The sequence below is a fragment of the Mercurialis annua genome, linkage group LG8 (genome assembly GCF_937616625.2).
Source record: "Mercurialis annua linkage group LG8, ddMerAnnu1.2, whole genome shotgun sequence".
NCBI lineage: Eukaryota > Viridiplantae > Streptophyta > Magnoliopsida > Malpighiales > Euphorbiaceae > Mercurialis > Mercurialis annua.
In genome coordinates, this window is record NC_065577.1 from 40,174,738 (window position 1) to 40,192,841 (window position 18,104).

Here is an 18,104-nt window from a genome sequence, read left to right on the forward strand (position 1 = left end):
TAAAATAAGATAAAATTGACCAGTTTTTAACGTTAGAATAAGATCGAAAAGAGGCTAAAATATCGGAGTTTTCAAAGTATTAGGCGTTAATAAAACTATATGTTTTAGTTTATTTATGGCTTGAAAAGTTGGTCATGACATAATGGAAACCTTCTTCGTTATCGTCGTTGCCGCATATTACTGACTCTAACAATCATTATGGATATCATAATCATAAAGAGATGTTCTCATTTGATAAGATATCTACAGGCAATTACATCAAATTATTTTATATCGACTGGAATTGATCAACAAATATCAATGTAGCTTTCGACGGCTATAGTTCCCTACCCTTTAACTGTGATGATTTCTCCATTTCCAATCCTCACTTTTGATGTGATTAATATAACCGTTGTCGACCAACCAATTTTGTGTCGTATTTTTTCCGGCAAGGCATCATGCTACAAACAATTCTTCTTCATGCATCTCGTCCATAGCAGTTTTGGCTTCTTGTTGTTTTTGTTGATTGTTTTTTGCGAAATTTCTCCATATATGTCTTGGTTGTCCGCATTTGTTGCATCTTGTATCCGGCATCCACAAACGCCTTTACGGTGGGTGATTGATTTTCTAACAGTAACAACACGTTGGATAAGTTTGATTGTTGTTGAACATTCTGACTTTGAAAGCCCCTTCAATGGATCCTTCTTTCTCTCATTAATCTCCTTCATTGTTGTGCCTGCAAAGCGCTTAAAAGTTCTGTCAATGTGATTCTTGACAAATCTTTAGTATTTTCTAAGAAAGATAAAGTGGCTTGAAAAATTTTAGAATCCAAAAATTCAAAACCAAGTAATCTTACTTTGTTAACAATACCATGATCGATGTTTCACAGCGTATCTTCGATTGTTTCCCTATTTTTTCATTTTTTTTTTTTGCATCTCAAACTCTCTCATAAAATTCATGATTTGCATCCTTTTGATATTTTCATCTCCTTCACATTCTATTTTGAGTAAGTTCCAGACTTCAAATGCTGATTTGATTGTCATAATTTAGTTGAAATTTTTTTCCAAAAGACAACAAATATTGTTGTTCTGGCTTTTGACTTCCTTGTTTTAATCTCCTTGTGATTCTTGATTTGTGCCATGGTTGGATTGTTAGCTAAAATGATAGGAGTAGAATTAAGCCTATTTTCTAGTTCTATTTAGTTCACATTTTTGTATTTTATCATGTATTTGTATTGTGTGTGAGCATTTCAGGATCTTTAATGGTGAATATGGAGCTGATTGAGCATAAAAGACTACAAAATCGGTAAAGCCGTGAGAAAGTGGAGCGTAAAGGTTGTGTAATGAAGCTCAACAAAGGTTGTCTTGTTCGAGACAATCCATGTCGTTCGAGATGGGATCAATTTAGGCAATGTCTCGACTGAGACTTCCCTTATCTCGATCGATATGTGATCACTTCAAGAAGCAGATAGTTTCCTATTTTGACGAAAACACATAGGTATGTCTCGTTAGAGCCACACAAAAAATGAAGAATATCGCCTCGCTTGGTTTGATGAGTTGGCTTCGGTTCGATCCGATTGCATTGGTTTGGGTCAGTACTCCTAATTAGACTTGGTTTAGTAGGGTTTTATTTCTATTGACTTGTATTCTATATATAGCTAGTTTTAATTTAATTTTAAGGTCAGCAACTTTTGGTAATTTTTAGTTTTCATTATATTTACGGCAATTAATAGTCTCTAGTTTTAGTTGTTCATTGAAAAAAACGGCTCAAGATTTGTTGGAGATTGGTTTTGTATGATGAACGATGAATCCATTATTAAAAAATTTGGTATTTTATATTCTAATTATGAATTCTTTTGTTCTTATTGTTGAATTTATTGTGATGACTAGGTAAATTTCCTTTTTAAGGGTCAATGTTTGAGTATGGTTTATTAATTGATTAAAATTTGGATTATTAGCAATTTATTGTATTTTAACTATTATTCTTAATGCTTAATTTGATTTGATCATCTAAATTATTGATTTGTGTTAGGTTTATGACTTGAGAGAGTTTAAACGACTTAATAGACCAGTATTTAAGAATTTAAAAATTCATAACACGAGAGTGAGTGAATAATTAGATATTTGTTAAATTTGCTTAATAATTATAATTATTTTGTTAATTGCATGTTTAATAGCATGAGAGTGAGTTATATATTTTTTAATTAATTAGTTTATAGTTTTTCCGATCTTAAACTTGAGAGAGCGGGATTGGTGATTTCGAATTGCTTGAATTTTAATTAAATTACTTGAATATCCTTAATCCATGATTTTAATAACCATACAGTATAATAGCAACTCCTGATTCTTTAATCTTTTGTTTTGAACCTTAAATTAGTTAGTCGTTTATTTTCTTGATATTCTAATTATTAATTAAATTAAATTAAATTCAAAAATATATTTTTTATTGCTAAGCAATTATAAAATAGATTAAATAGGTGATTGAGTCATTTTCTTTTTGTACATTCACAGTATTTTCTCAACATAATATAGGAACTTCGTAATCTTCCAATTCTTTTTGCCCAAATATGATAATTATTGTATAAAAGCTGGTAGTGCTAGAGTTGTGAATGGTGTTTGTGAATTCATACTTTGTTTTGAAATTAAAGCTAGGTGTTTTAGAGTTCGTGGTGGATATTGAATTTTTTATATAGATTTCTCGAAAGAAAAACTCTGATACCAATTTATTGATTTGGAAATAATCTATAGAATATAAAACTTAGTACATGATAATATGGAGGAAGGAGAAGCATATTTATCAATTGATTAATTATTTATTTAAATACACATAGTTATAACTTAAACATAAAATAAAAAAAATTACAATTTCTAAACAAAAAATATCGAAATTTACATAACGATAAAATATAATCTCGAAGAGTTAAGTCAATTATAATCAATTTGTTTGAACTCAAACACAAAAGTTAGTTGATGTATATTTCAACAACAACAACAATAGTAATAATAATAACATTAAGGAGGAGATTAGGGATCAAAGTGGTGCGATGAAGCTAGCAACTTTAAAAGAAATATCAGTGGATTTAACTATTTTTTGGTAACTATTAAGCAAAAGAGTGCTATGTTGAACTTGATTGCATTCATTAACTTTCTCGAGTCCATTTCTGATGTGCGACACAGCTTGTCGAGAATCATGATGTTTTGTAATGTTCATCGCTACGGAAAACGATTCCGTTGCTTCTCTATACTTGGATTGGCAGAGTTTTACTATCATTAGTGCTACAGGATTTTTTCCAGCATCTCGGACGAGGTAATTTATATTAGACCAAGTTATTTGTGCTACATTCCTAGTGTATTCACATGATATGTATAATAATCCATAAATACCTTTTTCTACGTCTTTCCTTTGCAATTGGGTGTTAAGAATTGAACGACAGTTTCCTGAATCCATAGTTGTATTGCAGATGTTGTTGATCAATTTTACATCAGCTTGTGTTAGAATGGGAAGTAACGCGATGAAAACGGTAATCAAAGAAACCGACCAGAAAAAATTAGCCATTTTTTTAATTCTTTTTTAAAGCATATGCACTTGACCTATTTATATATTTAAGTGTTGCACTAAATAAGGAAATGAATTAATAACCATCAAACTAACTATTTGGCGCAAAATTTTCTAAGAAAATTAAGGAAAAGTCAACGTGAAATGTCACTTACTATGTTATATATAATTTAGGAGATTTCAAATATTCATTTCACAAAAATATTCTTATAATAGAACCTCCATAAATGTTGGCAGTTTATTGATAAAGAATAAAGGTAGAAAGGTAGAATAAAAAAAGAATGTCTAAATTTATAATTTATCATTCATTAAATGTAAATTTATATGATGTGTTAAAAATAATAATTTATCATTCATTAAATATTTATTTATATGGTCTTCGGCAATGTGGAATCAAATATTTTCAAAGCTCAATCATATTTGCAACCTGGAATCAAATAATGATCTTCATCCAAAAAAAAAATTAATCGCCCATGCTAATTTAGATAGATATGTTCATCAACAATAGTTATTTGTAGCACCCATATTTGACTTGCATGTATTAATACTCATGCAATTCATTTAATTTGATGGTTAAGAGTGTTATTATTGACAGAAAATTACTCCATGAAGTCCTTATTCGAAGCTCTAGCGGATTTGTTGCTTTCAGATTGTGCGGGAGATATGGAAGTGTAGAAACAACAAAATTTTCCAGAACAAAACAATATCGAAAGAGGAAGTGATCTTCAACTATTTCTTTACGACGACTTTTATTTTCAAATGTTTTAATAGAAGTTTTTCTTATTTTAGATCTGATTTCTTTAGAAATCCATAGTAGTCTATATTGTACCACCATTAATATATATTATTAATTCATTAAAAAAAGAGTAAGTATCATTAATTATTTCTTTTTTTATAAGTATTTGGAGTATGTCTTATGTTTGTATAAATTGAAATGTCAGAGATTCAATTATTTCGATAAAGGGTTAATTCCTAAAAAATCATGAACTTTACACGAAATTTTATTTTAATCATGACCTTTTAAAGTTGTCATTTAAAGACACGAACTTTCATATTGTTTCAAATTCATCATTTCAGTGTATTTTTATTAACTAAATTCTTCACTAAACCATTAATGAAAGACCCAAGTTATTAATCAACATCAAATCTTATTATCTTTCAGTTAGAGTATCCAGGATTAGGAATTTTTAGTCAGATAAATTATACCGAATTTTACTTTGGTGATAGATTTGAAATAAAATGAAAGTCCGTGACTTTAAATGACAACTTTTAAAGGTCATGATTAAAATGAAACTTTGTGTAAAGTTCGTGATTTTTTTAGGAATTAACCCTTTCGATAACTATCCAAAATAATTAACAGTTTGTGTAATGGAAAACAAATATTAAAACTAAATTGAAAATAAAGTATGTCGGTAAATTAAGTTTATTTGAATTTGTTTGAAACAAATTGACCTTTAGGGACTAAATTAAAATTAGAAAAATTATTAAAGGGATAACGGGAATCTTATTGTTACTGGATAGGATGATGATTAAATCATCTAAATCTTGTTTAACTTTAAGAATGGGAAATAGATTATTACCGGTAAGGAGAATAGAAGAAGACCAACAAGAAGAAGGAACCACTGATGATGAAGGCACAAGACCTACATGACAAGATAAAGACGCAAGCGGACAAGGAGCGGGAGATGAAACGACCAACCACGTGAACAAAGAGACGGAATCAACGAAAACCCCACCAGGACTGATAAATAGGAGACAATCAGAGAAAGTGACTGAAGGAATTGATCTGATAAAAGTGCAAAGATAAATAGTCAAAGCCATGCAGTCAGCAACGGAAAACAATGAAAGAGAACTTATCAACACCAGAAGCCTAACACGAGGAAATAAACACTAGCCGCAAACATTTTATCAAAAAGCTACCTGAAAGATTCAAAATACTTAACTTTGGTAACTTCGACGAAACCGGATGTCCCGAGGACCACGTGACCAAGTTCTACAATAAAATAGTTATCCTAGACGTCACTGATGTCATATTGTGCAAGATGTTCCCTACCACCCTGAGTAATAAGGCACATCGATAGTTTAACGGCTTAGAGGCATAAACGATCAACACCTGGAAACAATTGAATCAAGAATTCATAATGAGATTCTTCATAAACATATCGCGTAAAAGAAGTTTGGAGGAGCTATATAGGTGTAAGCACTGAGAAGGAGAAACGCTGAGGCATATATAGAGCGGTTCAACTATGAAGCAATGAGGATTAAAGATTTGAACAACGACACAATGATACCAGTGCTAAAGAAGGGCACCTAATGGGCATATTGGGAGACAAACCCAGAAGCCGAAATCTTATGAGGAGGCCATAGTGGTAGCACAAAAAAGTATAGATATGGATGATAGGGGGAGGGAAAAAAATCAAGACATAACAAAGAAATAAAAAAAAGGAGGATCCTCATAAAGCAAACATCCCACTCACGGAGATATTTCCCGAACATTCCTTACAAAGACTCCAGCCACTGACGGACGACATTAGATCCACACCAATAGTGACTACAAAAGTGGAAGGTACAGCGATAAAAAAATGAGGTGTTCATCCCACCTAACACCACCAGGGCCAACGTGCTAATGTTGGTCAAAGAGAATCGGACCCCGATGACGTGGCCAAGAAGAATGGTACACAAAACCTGTAATAACCAAAATTTTAAGGTATAAAGTGAAGTAACTCAAGATATAACCGTGAAGATTAAGGTCAAGTATATTCGTTAAAATTGAATAATAAGGATTTAGACCGAAACGGATCTATCGGAGCTATCGTAAAATAATAATTTAAGCAAGAAAATATTATGCGATAAATTGGATTTAAGCGGAATTAAAAAGAAGGGAAATAAAACAAAATAAATTGGAATGTCCGAGTTAATAATTTTCAAGCCAAGGTCCGCGAAATATTATAAATAAGTTATCGTCAAAATTTCGTAAATTTACGAAATCATTTTAAAGGTAAGCTCGACGAACAATTAAGGATACGGGTTAAAGTACAATTTAGCCCTTTGAGCTAAAATAGAATTTTTACCAATAATAATTATGATTTGAAATAATTAAGAATTAATCGGAAAAGAAATTCATATAGCATTTGGAAATTAAGTACGACGGTTAAACGAAAATTTGAGATTTAGTGCAAATTAACCGTTTTGAGCTAAAGTGATCTTTTAGCCACTTTAAGGCAAAGTGGACATTTGTCCAACAACTTATTAAGGAAGGCTATCATCATTATTTTCTTAAGCAAAAGAAAATTAATTTTTCCTTGGATTGTATATGGTATTGATAAGTACAGGGGCTGGATTATGTTGCTGTTAAAACATGATTTCGATGGATTCTTAGTCTCGACGCGTAATAAGTTACGATACGAGTCGACGCAAACTAGTTAGACGTTTTGCAGAAAACTGTTCTGCAAAACAGCCATATTGTGTGAGCAATATCTTGAGCTGTATAGCTCCAAATCAAGTTCTATTTGTTGGTACATAAACTTAAGAATGTTGTCTATAATTGTTTAAGTTTAAGATTTTGCTAAATCAGACTCTAAGATACTCATATAGAGGAGAATATTTTACTGCTAAGAACAGTTTTGCAGTTTTAGGATAGCCCAAAGGATTAAATTATGGGCTAGTTTCCGACACCTTCGGTGCTAGTCTTAGTCTGAGACCTAAATGAAAGTTGTAAACAACAATCTGAACCTTAAGAATATCGATTTTGTTCAGGGGTCGGACAATTTTAAGTGAGTGTGGAGAAATGTTTCTCACATATTTGGTTGTTACTTTATGAGAAATGTTCCTCATATGTTTGGTTGTTGCAACTGTATTCAAATGTGCAAGGAAATAAAATCGTTGGAGTATAAAAATTAAATTCCGACATAAAAAGTATATACAATGTGAAATGAAAAAATGTATTATTTTTTATTAAATTTATTTTGGTGGGATGAGCTTAGCAAGTTTAAAAGAAACATCAGCGGATTTAACTATTTCTTGGTGACTATTAAACAAAAAAGTCATATTCTGAACTTGATCGCATTCATCAACTTTCTTGAGTTCATATCTGACGATCTTCATAGCTTGTCCAGCAGCATGTGTTAAAATGGGAAATAATGCTGTGAAAATGGTCATTAAAAAAACTGACCAGAAAAAATTAGCCATTTTTTTAATTCTTCTTTGAAGCATGCATTTTATCCATTTATACATTTTAAGTGTTACACTAATTAAGGAAATTAATCAGTAACCATCAAATTAATTATCAAAAAGAAACTATTGGACGCAATTTCCTAAGGTAAGAACATTTAGAAAAAGTCAATGAGAAACATCACTTAATAAAATTGCCTACATTTTGTTCTTTAACTCGGTTGTCTAATATTAAAAACGAACGGAAGGACTAAATTATTGACGGGAATAAAAATAAAAAATTAAATTGTTTGATTTTAAAAAAAAAGAGTAACTAAAGTGTGAATTTCGACAAATGTACAGCACTTCAGAGTAATTTGTTCAAAAACAAAAGTAGATAAATAATGAATGTCTAAACAATAAATGAATGTCTAAACTTACAGTGCTGTATATTTTATTTATGTATTAGTTAATTTATTTATCATTCATTAAATATTTATCTATATGGTCCTTCAATTTTGTCTATCAATTTTGTTGAGTTAAATTATTTATCACTCATTAAATAAATTAATTTTATTTACGATGGATTAAAATTAAATAAAATAGAATGATATAATCTTTTACTTTTATTTTCGTTAATATTTTTGTTCTTCTGTTTATTTTTTCGTGTTGGTCAAATAAGTCAAAAGATTTAAATAAAATATTAAATATTATTTTTATTTGTAAACTTATATTTGACACAAGTATAAATAAAAATTATAATTCAATGAACTTTAATGGCTTAATAAATTCAACTTATTTTATTTTTAGTTTTCTTACTTATTTATTTTTAAAAATGAAAAATTTTACTGTTTTCTTAAAAACTAAACGTTAGTAAATATTAAAAGAATTAAACTGAAATCATTAAATCTTTTAAGTTTATTATATTAAAATTTATATATATACATACAGTCAACCCTCTAATAATTAATTTACATGGTGGATAAAAATATATTAATTATTAGAATTATTAATTTTTTAAATTTGTGTAAAAAATTATAAAAAGTATAAAATATATTTTAAAGCATCTACAATTATAAACCTGAACCCTTTGTTGGTTTTGAACTTGAACACTTTTTTAGTCTTGCTTTCCAAAGAACCTATATGACGTAAAACCCACTCAAATTCCAAAAAACTGTGTACTTCTTCTTCAAAAGATTAGACCATGCATTGGCAATAAAAATGCTCCAGAAAATAAGGCGAGACCCATAAGATATGACTCAAACATAGAAAATGAGACCAAATTCTCCAAGCATAGTGACAATATAAAATTATGTAAAACAAAGTAAGCACTCATTATTTTCTTGAAGAAGTAGCCAATTTAGCCGATAAATCCAAATGAAATAGAAATAGAACCCAACCAACTATCTTTTCAATATTGAACTCTTGAACCAATTTCCACAACCACCAAGACATGGAAATTAAAAATATTCCAAACTTCTGAATTATCAATACAAGCTGAAAAAAAATACTTTTTCAAAGATGAGACAATTGCAAATGCTACCGGAAAGGAGATCAAACCATAATAAAATGTTCAGCAGGGAACCAAAGGGAACTATTATCCGGATTCATCAATTTCCAAATTCACTTGAAAAGCAAAATAAAATTCTTCATTTTAAAAGGAGTAATATTCAAATCACCCACTGAAAATGGCAAACAAACATCCGACCAAGCGACTTTACTAAAATAAATATTTTCCAAAGAATTTCCATAAAAAAACCCTGCATTAGCTTTTCCTGGCATAAAACAACATACTAAGGAATATTAAGAGAGCACATACAATAAATGGGCAAACTCCTAAGAAACAACCTACGAGAAATATAAGAGATATCCTCGCCAAGATGATACGTGATAAAAAAAAATTCTGAATAATAGGATCTCAAAGTTTTTTTCTTAACTTTATGTAGAGATAAAGGCAAGGCAAGCCCAAATAATTGATTGGAGGAGTCTCTATTTAACAATTTAAAATAGAGGTAGTCGCGTTCAATGAGAAGAGGTCAACATTAATTCCCACTAAAGACGACTTATGGAAATTAATCTGAAGTTCTGAAACCAACTCAAAACAATTAAATATTCTCATAACTTTATTTGATCCTAGTCATTTGGAACAAACAGAAGTGTATCATCCGCAAACTGCATCATAGAGACCAGAGTAATATAACCCTCAACCGAGATCTAGGTAGCACGGACACTTCATTCAATCGACGTTTTCCATTTTAAAAACGTTTCGGACACTTGACGTTTCGGACACGAACTTCATTTTGTACATAAAAAACTTTAAAATTATACCGTTTCGCCGTGTTCAAGTGTCCCGTTTCTCCGTATCCGTGTCGTGCTACCTAGACCGAGATACCACTAAGAAGCTCCTTAGAAATTACTTTAACAAAAGAGCCTGAAGACCTTCAACAATAATAATAAAAATCATTGGAGATAAGGGGTATCCTTGCCTAACTCTTTTTTTAATGAAAAATTTATCAGAAAGGCAACCATTAATAAAAATTGGCAAATGGACAAAATTGAAGCAAAAAAAAAAATCAAATCCATCCAAAATTTGTCAAAATTTATCCAACCAAGCATTTTCAAAATAAACTCCCAAAAAATCGAATTGGAAGTTTTTTTAAAGTCAACTTTATCATTAAAAACCTGTTCCCGGCGCCTATGAATAAAATGGATGAGCTCTAAAGCAATCATGTGACAATCATGTATGCTCGTACCTCTAATGAAATCAAACTTGCTGTTAAAGATAATAAAAGGAAGAACAGGAACTAGCCGGATGTTAGAAGCTCCCTTGATTTTCGGCAATAAGACCAAAAACGCCGTGTTTAATCCAACAAAAAAATCACCTCTCATAAAAACTATTAGAACATAACTCCATAATAACCTTTTTCGATTTTGTCTGTCAATTTTGTTAAATTCAATTATTTATCACTCATTAAGTTAAATTTATTTTAGTTATGATGGATTAAAATTAAATTGAATTGAATGACATAACCCTGATTTTCTTTAATATTTTGCTCTTTTTTTTATTTTTCGTGTTGGTTAATTAAATAAAAAAATTTAATTTTAATTTAATTCGTAAACTTATTGATGGAATACCTAAGAAGACAAACGCATTTATACTATACATTAAACCTAAGAGTCAAACGACATATGTGATGAAGCAAACAAATAATGGGTGGAAATATAAAACAGTAGAAACGCATGTATGATTAAGTAAAGTATAATAGGTCGATGGAAGTATTTTTTTTTTATCAAGAGATAGAGATTTATACTATGTTAATTGTTAGCAGGAGTTAGCGGGGAGTTAGTATGCATTTTTTTCAATTAAATCAGACAAATTACGGCCTGAGGCGGTATGGGGGTTTGAACCCCCGACATCATACGCAATGGAAGGACTTGGGCCGTTAGGCCAAGCCTTCACATGCCGATGGAAGTATGAAATAGTAGAAACCACAACATTCTAGGCTTTACTTTTTCACTACAGCCTAATAAGGTCAAAATATGATGGACAATTAACACATTTTCTCCTTATTTGTGTTAAGAGTTACATTTCAATCCTTATAAATTGTTTTTAATATTGGAAAACAAATTAATTTGCTATATTATGAAATTTTCTTAATTTATTTATTATTAAACAAATATATTTTACTATTATAGCAAAATGAAACAAAATATTTTAATATTTTTATACAATAACTTTTCTATTATTTTGATAATTATATAGATAGGTAAAATAATTGATGGGCTTTAATTTTTTTTTAAAGAATTAAAAACATTTATATTTTATTTTGTATTTTATGAAAATTAACCCTTACCATGTATTTTATTACAATAAAAATAAAAATATAAAAATATATATAATTGATAGGCTTAATGGCTTAAAAAAATCACAGAGTTTAGTGTGTTTTGCAAATTTAACATAAACTTTCAATTTTGAAAAATTAATACATAAACTTTTGATTTTTTGCAATTTTGGCACTGATCAATTTTACTTCAAAAAAATGCTAACGTGGACGCCGGAATAGTGGTTATTCCGGTGTACACATCTGTATTTTTCTCTACTTTTTTGAATAAAACTTGATCGGTGCTAAAATTACAAAAAAAATCAAAAAATTTGTGTATTAATTCGCCAAAATTGAAAATTTATGTTAAATTTACAAAACACGCTAAAGTTTGCAATTTTTTATGCCATTAAACCTAATTGATATAACCAAATAAGGAAAAAGATACAAGTTTCACAATCAAAAAAATCTCCTCATAGATTAAAGTCTTTCTAAAAAAAATCATGAGTTTTTTTATAAACTCCTTTTAATATCCATCTTATTGATAAAATTTAAACATACAAGTAAATATTGAAGTACATGAATATTTAAATACATATAAAAAGAGATAATCATGTTCAACCTATATAATACAATCACTTTCTAAAATAATATGTTTAAAAATATAATTATTAGTATAGATATATAAATAAAAAATAAAAATAATATATATAACTTAAAAGTAAATGTAATATAAAATGTTAGTAATTGAAAGGCATTTACTTTTAAGTTACATATTTTTTTTTTATAGTAATATAAAAAAACTATTAACGTCATCATGTAGATGTCAATTACTTTATTATAAACAAATTATAATTTTTTATGCCAAAAATACAATCACTTTTTATATTTTATATTTATTACTAATAATTTTATCAACCAACATTTTTTTTAATTTCATAATATACTCCGTCTATTCCATTTTAAAAATTTCTCTTCATTTTTCCTATTTTACCTTTATTGATGGCAATAAAAATTTTCATAAAATTTCTTTTAAGATGACTATAGAAATGGTAAAAACAATAATTTCAAGTAAAGTACTCTAAAATAAAGATAGGACTTAAAAAATAGGACATCTCAAAATGAAAAATGGACTCCAAAAGTGAGACATGTGTAATGCTTATTGAAAATGCATTTAGTCTATAATTATGTTCAAATTTTATAGTATTTAATTTAAATTAATAATTTAAACAATAATAATTTAAATTAACTTTGTAATATATATGAGTAATATTTATGTACTTCAATATAATGAACTTCGATTGATGTTTTTTTAATGCAACCCTTATGTAAACAAAAAAAATTGAAATGTTCATTATATTTTAATAATATATTAATTTAAAATCAATTATTTGATTGAAATAAAATGCCAAAGCAACGCTTGGCGATTTTGCTAGTGTAAAGATGATGGTCAAATGTTATAACTGTCCTATTTTTTCTTATTTTTAATCTAATAAAATCTTTCTTATTTTTTTGAGTGGTTACTACAAAAACTAAAATGATGAGATAAAAAATAGACACGACATGTTTTAGAGAATTTGTGTAGATTCTCCTAAAATTAAATGCAGCTAATATTATAAATCGAAGAAAGTAATTATGTATAGGTGGATTGTGTTCGGTGCTTTTTTTTTTTTGATTGTCCCTCTGTTTTTAGGATTTGGCTCTGACTAATCCGAATCCGACCTCCGTCACACATCTGATATGGTGGATAAATCTTTCAGCAAGAATTTTCTGAATTCACAAGACTCAAAATCGAGACTTTAATTTCTTATATTGTGCTCGGTCTTTTTATGAAAGTAAATATGTAAATATCGAACTGCCTTTGAGATCTCGATCCTTCGACAGTAGAGAAAGGTACCATTTTTTTTTCTGTCTCACTATACAACGCTTTTTTCTTGCGGATATTTTGACTCATTTTGATCTTATTAAACCATCACTTGCGATCCTATCACAGGACAACTCCAACGCTGGACGCCCGACCTTTCCCATTATACTAGGAAAAGGACAGGTGTCATAACACCGGCCATACTTGTCAAGGAATGGGTGCCTCGTGTCTCTTATTTATATACTCCAAATTAACAAGTGTAGAGATTTTAATCAATTTGCAGCGTGCATCACATTAGAGACGTGAGATAATAATAAAAGTAAGAATTATTATTATAAATTATAATTCAAACTCAATCATTTAAAAACTTGCATCCGATCCCACCATCCATATTATTATACGAGTATGTACAAATCGAACCGAACTGAAAATTAAATTAAAAATCAAACTGAAATTAATTGGTTCGATTTTAAAATTAGTTTTTTTACGTTTTGGTTTGGTTCGATTTTAAACATTAAAATAAACTGAAAAAATTGATCTATTTAATTTTATTGATTTTTTAAAAAAAATACTATTGTTTTTAGAAAGTAATAGTTTTTTTTCTATATTTAAATTTTATAGTGTATAAACCATTACGATTTAACTTAGATTTGATTTTTAAATTTAAATTTTCAATTTTTTAATTTTTTTAATTTTTTATGAATAAAATTATAAAATAATTGTATTATTTTTCTATTTCGGTAAAACCAAACTGAACTGCTTTAATTTTTGGTCAAACTCTGATGGATTTCAAATTTTTAAAAAACCGATCAGTTTTAATAATTTCAATTTCGAACCAAACCAGAAAACCAAATACACACCCAGTTAGAGCTGGCTATGGGCCGAGTCAGTCCGTGAACCGGGCCTAATCAAACTCGGCCTGAAACTAGTCAAATTTGAAATCAGACCAAAATCGGCACGAAAATGTAGAAAGACCAATTCATGCCGTTTTAAATTTGAACCATGCACTGGCAGTTTAAGGGTCGAACCTGTTGATAGAAATTATTTAATTTTAATATATATTATGTATTTATTATATATATTAAATATCAAAAATAAGTTCAAGCCTTTTTACTGTATTTTTTTAAAATTAAATGAATAAAAATACAAAGTTAATGTGGCTATAAATGAAAAGTATATTAAAGTTAATATGTTATAAAATTGGATTTTTTTTAACATAATAATAATGTAGTTGATATAAATTTTCAACTAAATTATATTGGATATAAATTTTCAATTAAATTATGTTATATATATATATATATATATATATATATATATATATATATATATATATATATATATATATATATACATACATACATATATATGTGTGTGTGTGTAATATTTTAGAGTTAAGTAATTAAAATTTATTTTAGTTAAATTTTTAGTTGACGTAATGTTTAAGAATTTGTTTCATTCTATTATTTCGTACAATATCATCTCCGAGTATTATTTTATTTTAAAATTATATTATTAGTAATTTAAATTTAAATTTTACTTTTAATTTTTTCTGAACCGGCATAAAACCGTCACATAAACGATTCCAGACCGGTTCCATTTTTTTTAAACCGCGATCCGCCGGTTTCAAATTATGAACCTTTTCCACCTCTACACACCCAGCTATAATTGCTTAGTCATTGCATTGCGCATCCAAATAATCACTAACAAAAAATATCCATTTAGATCCATAATATTCCCTCTCAATCAAATCAATCCAATTATTGAATCTATCAAATTTAATTAGATCTAAAACTTTTTCAGATCATATTAATTAAATTCAATTCCAAATAAAATAATAATAATACAACAATATTAATCTTTCTAAATTCAACTTATTAATTGTAAATTTATTTAATTTTAATAAATTGACAAAATTCTTCTCATACAGAATTTATATTTTACTGTTTCCTTTTTTTAATATTTAATTGGTTGAGTATAACCCAAAAATCATACAATGCTCACCAAATAATAAAAAGAAACAATAATAACCTTGCCATAAATTTCCATTAGCACCAACTTACATGTGGTTCTTCAAAATGCTACTTTTCAAATAAGTTTTTACCACGTAACAAAACCCTAAAGCATTAAATTAAGGTAGCTAATTTCACTAAAATTATCAAACCCAACCAAAAAGCTCCTACCTTAACTTTGCTATGTTTACCTGAAAACACCCCTAACTTTCTTTTTTGCAGATCAGTCAGCTAAATCAAAAATCTAACATCATTACCTATTTCTCATAATATGATCAGAAAGAGGGCGGTGGACGAGGAGGTGGGCCCCAGAACACATCATGTGGCATTTGCCCATTGGGTAGCAAATTAGGAGGCAAATTATAGACCGGAACCGAGCCATGCTCCGCCATAGCCTGAGAGGACTGAGACCCCGTCGTATTACCATCACCGCCGCTACTGACACCGCCACCTCCTCCGCCGCCATCACCAGCGTTGCTGTTATTAGTCCCTGAAGTCACTTGCTGCACACCTTCCTGCAACTGCTCTTGTTCCTCTACCGGTAATCTCTCAAATGTAGCGTTACTAAATGTCGCCGCTATTACCATTACTGGTCCCGCCGACATCAGCTGACCCATCACTGTACCTCCGACCACCTGACCCTGTCCACCGGCCAAATACACCGTCAATGCTGTGGCTCCCGGAGGCGACGGCGCGGGAAGAAATGAACCCGAGAGTGATAAAATCTCGAATCTTCCATGAAGCGTGATTACTCCGCCGGGTGCTGCCGGTTGCCTGAGAGTAACATTATTCACTATCCCGCTTCCGCTTAAAATTGAAACGCCGCGGTGGCGGCGCTGAGCAAAAGCGGAAATACTTTCTACTATGTCAGCTCCGGAGTTGATTTCGAGTACATGGCTGCGAAGAGTGTTGGGGCTTTCTTTAGTGACAACTACGGGTGGTTTAGGTTTATTTTTTGAACCAGGAGGTCTACCTCTAGGGCGGCGAGATGATCCACCGCTACCTGGTTCCACCGTTTCAACAGCTAAATTCTGATCATCTGATTCTTGATTATTATCTCTGCTATCTTGATCTTGTTCATCTTGGTTTCGGATTTGAATTTGGTTTGGAGTAGGTGTAGTGATGGCAGTGGCGGAGGCGGTGGTGGCGGTGGTGGTTTTAGGGCTACTTATGTTCCCGTCGGCAAAATTTTGCTCTCTTAAATGAAGTGATGAAGATGAAGTTATCGAATCAACCCCTCTCATGGCAACATTTCCAGTCCACCACCGATTTGCCATATTTGATTCTTGAAAAACAATACAAATCACCAAAAAAAAAACCTAAAATCTAACTTCTACAGAGAAAAAACACTACAAATATGGGTTTCTTTTGTTTTGCATGAAAATCCAAAAAGAAACCCTAAACTAAAAACTTCCAACTTCAAGAAAAATCAAACCCAACAACATAAAAACAACCAAACCCCACTTCTTTAAACCAAAATATTCACAAATCTAACCCAAAAAATCAAATCTAAACATAAAACAGAACTAAAAAACTTGCAGACAGTTCACATTCCGGAATTTGACAGTAATCCTGAGCTACGGCTCGGGTCACCAAAAAAAAAAGAGCCCTAATAATACTCTAAACTTCTCAATATTGTAGAACCCTAAACAGAAATAGAAAAAAAGAGTACCATAGCTTCTATTTTCAATGACTAAATTTGCCAGTTCTGGCTGCGGGCGTACGTTAAAAGAAATCAACAAGCGTACGATAAGGATCCGTGTACTTATAAGTGGTTTTCAAGAATGGTGGTTTTGCAGAAAGGTGGTTTTAGTTTGTCTCCTTTGCTAAAATGGTTTTCATCTGGTTTTGCGCTTCTTTGCTACTACAAGTTTCAAGTTTTTTTTTTGAGATTTTGTACCCTGTACCCAACAACTTCATTACCATAAAAGGTTGAACCAATCAATTTGCACCACACCTCTCAATTATTATTACCCTTCTATAATGGTAACAAACAACTAATATACCAATTTCTTTAAACAGAGCTCATTATTGTTTTTTTGGCTTTTTTCTATTTTAATTTTATTTCTTTAATAGGCTCACAATAGTTGTATTATCTCTATATTTGTAGATTTATTTATTTCATATTCCCTCTATTTTCATTTAAAAATACAGTTAATAACTTCATTAATGGAAAGTTTTACATTAATAATTGAATTATACTAATTAATGAAGTAACTTAATATGATAGTTAAATTTAAAATACAATTATAAAGGTCACTTGAAAATTTTAAAATGACATTAATAGATAATATATATTTATTTATTAAGTTGTTTTATTTTTTATTAATCACTACTTTTATATAAGCGATTGTGAAAATTACATTCAAGACATGATGCTAAAATATTATTTTGTATATAAATATTTTGAAACACAAAATAAATTTATGTCTCAGTAATTTAGTTTATTTGTTAAGTATATGTAATTTTTTAATTTTTTTCAGTTTGATATACTATTATAATAATTTTTATTAAATTTATCTATGATTTTAAAATTAATGCGGTATGGTATTATACATTTATATTATACATAGATAATTTTTATGGTCTAATAATTTTATAAAAGAAAAATCAATTGATACGGGCTCTCAGTAGTATGAGTGCAGATGCTTCAGTACTCTAATGCCTATATCTATCTCTTCATATATTAAATTTTAAAGTCATTTCATGTGTATTTATGTAAAT

General features: G+C 29.5%; 2 protein-coding genes and 1 long non-coding RNA gene across 3 annotated transcripts; 1 reads left to right on the forward strand and 2 right to left on the reverse strand.

Annotated features, from left to right (window-relative positions):
• Positions 1 to 3,009: 3,009 nt before the first annotated feature.
• Positions 3,010 to 3,534, reverse strand: LOC126662078 (uncharacterized). Its single transcript, XM_050355966.1, has one exon. It carries the CDS (start codon positions 3,532 to 3,534, stop codon positions 3,010 to 3,012), a length of 525 nt encoding a protein of 174 aa, XP_050211923.1.
• A 9,361-nt stretch (positions 3,535 to 12,895) lies between these two features.
• Positions 12,896 to 13,724, forward strand: LOC126661210 (uncharacterized). The gene is made up of 2 exons (XR_007635546.2): positions 12,896 to 13,397; positions 13,498 to 13,724. It is a non-coding gene; the product is annotated as an uncharacterized LOC126661210 (long non-coding RNA).
• A 1,655-nt stretch (positions 13,725 to 15,379) lies between these two features.
• On the reverse strand, positions 15,380 to 17,349 carry LOC126659705 (AT-hook motif nuclear-localized protein 15-like). Its single transcript, XM_050353042.2, has one exon. It carries the CDS (start codon positions 16,655 to 16,657, stop codon positions 15,656 to 15,658), a length of 1,002 nt encoding a protein of 333 aa, XP_050208999.1. The 5' UTR covers positions 16,658 to 17,349; the 3' UTR covers positions 15,380 to 15,655.
• Positions 17,350 to 18,104: the final 755 nt, after the last annotated feature.

Bases quoted from the DNA above. Each gene is read 5' to 3' on its own strand.
- LOC126659705 (XM_050353042.2), bottom strand. From the start codon at position 16,657: ATGGCAAATCGGTGGTGGACTGGAAATGTTGCCATGAGAGGGGTTGAT.
- LOC126662078 (XM_050355966.1), bottom strand. From the start codon at position 3,534: ATGGCTAATTTTTTCTGGTCGGTTTCTTTGATTACCGTTTTCATCGCG.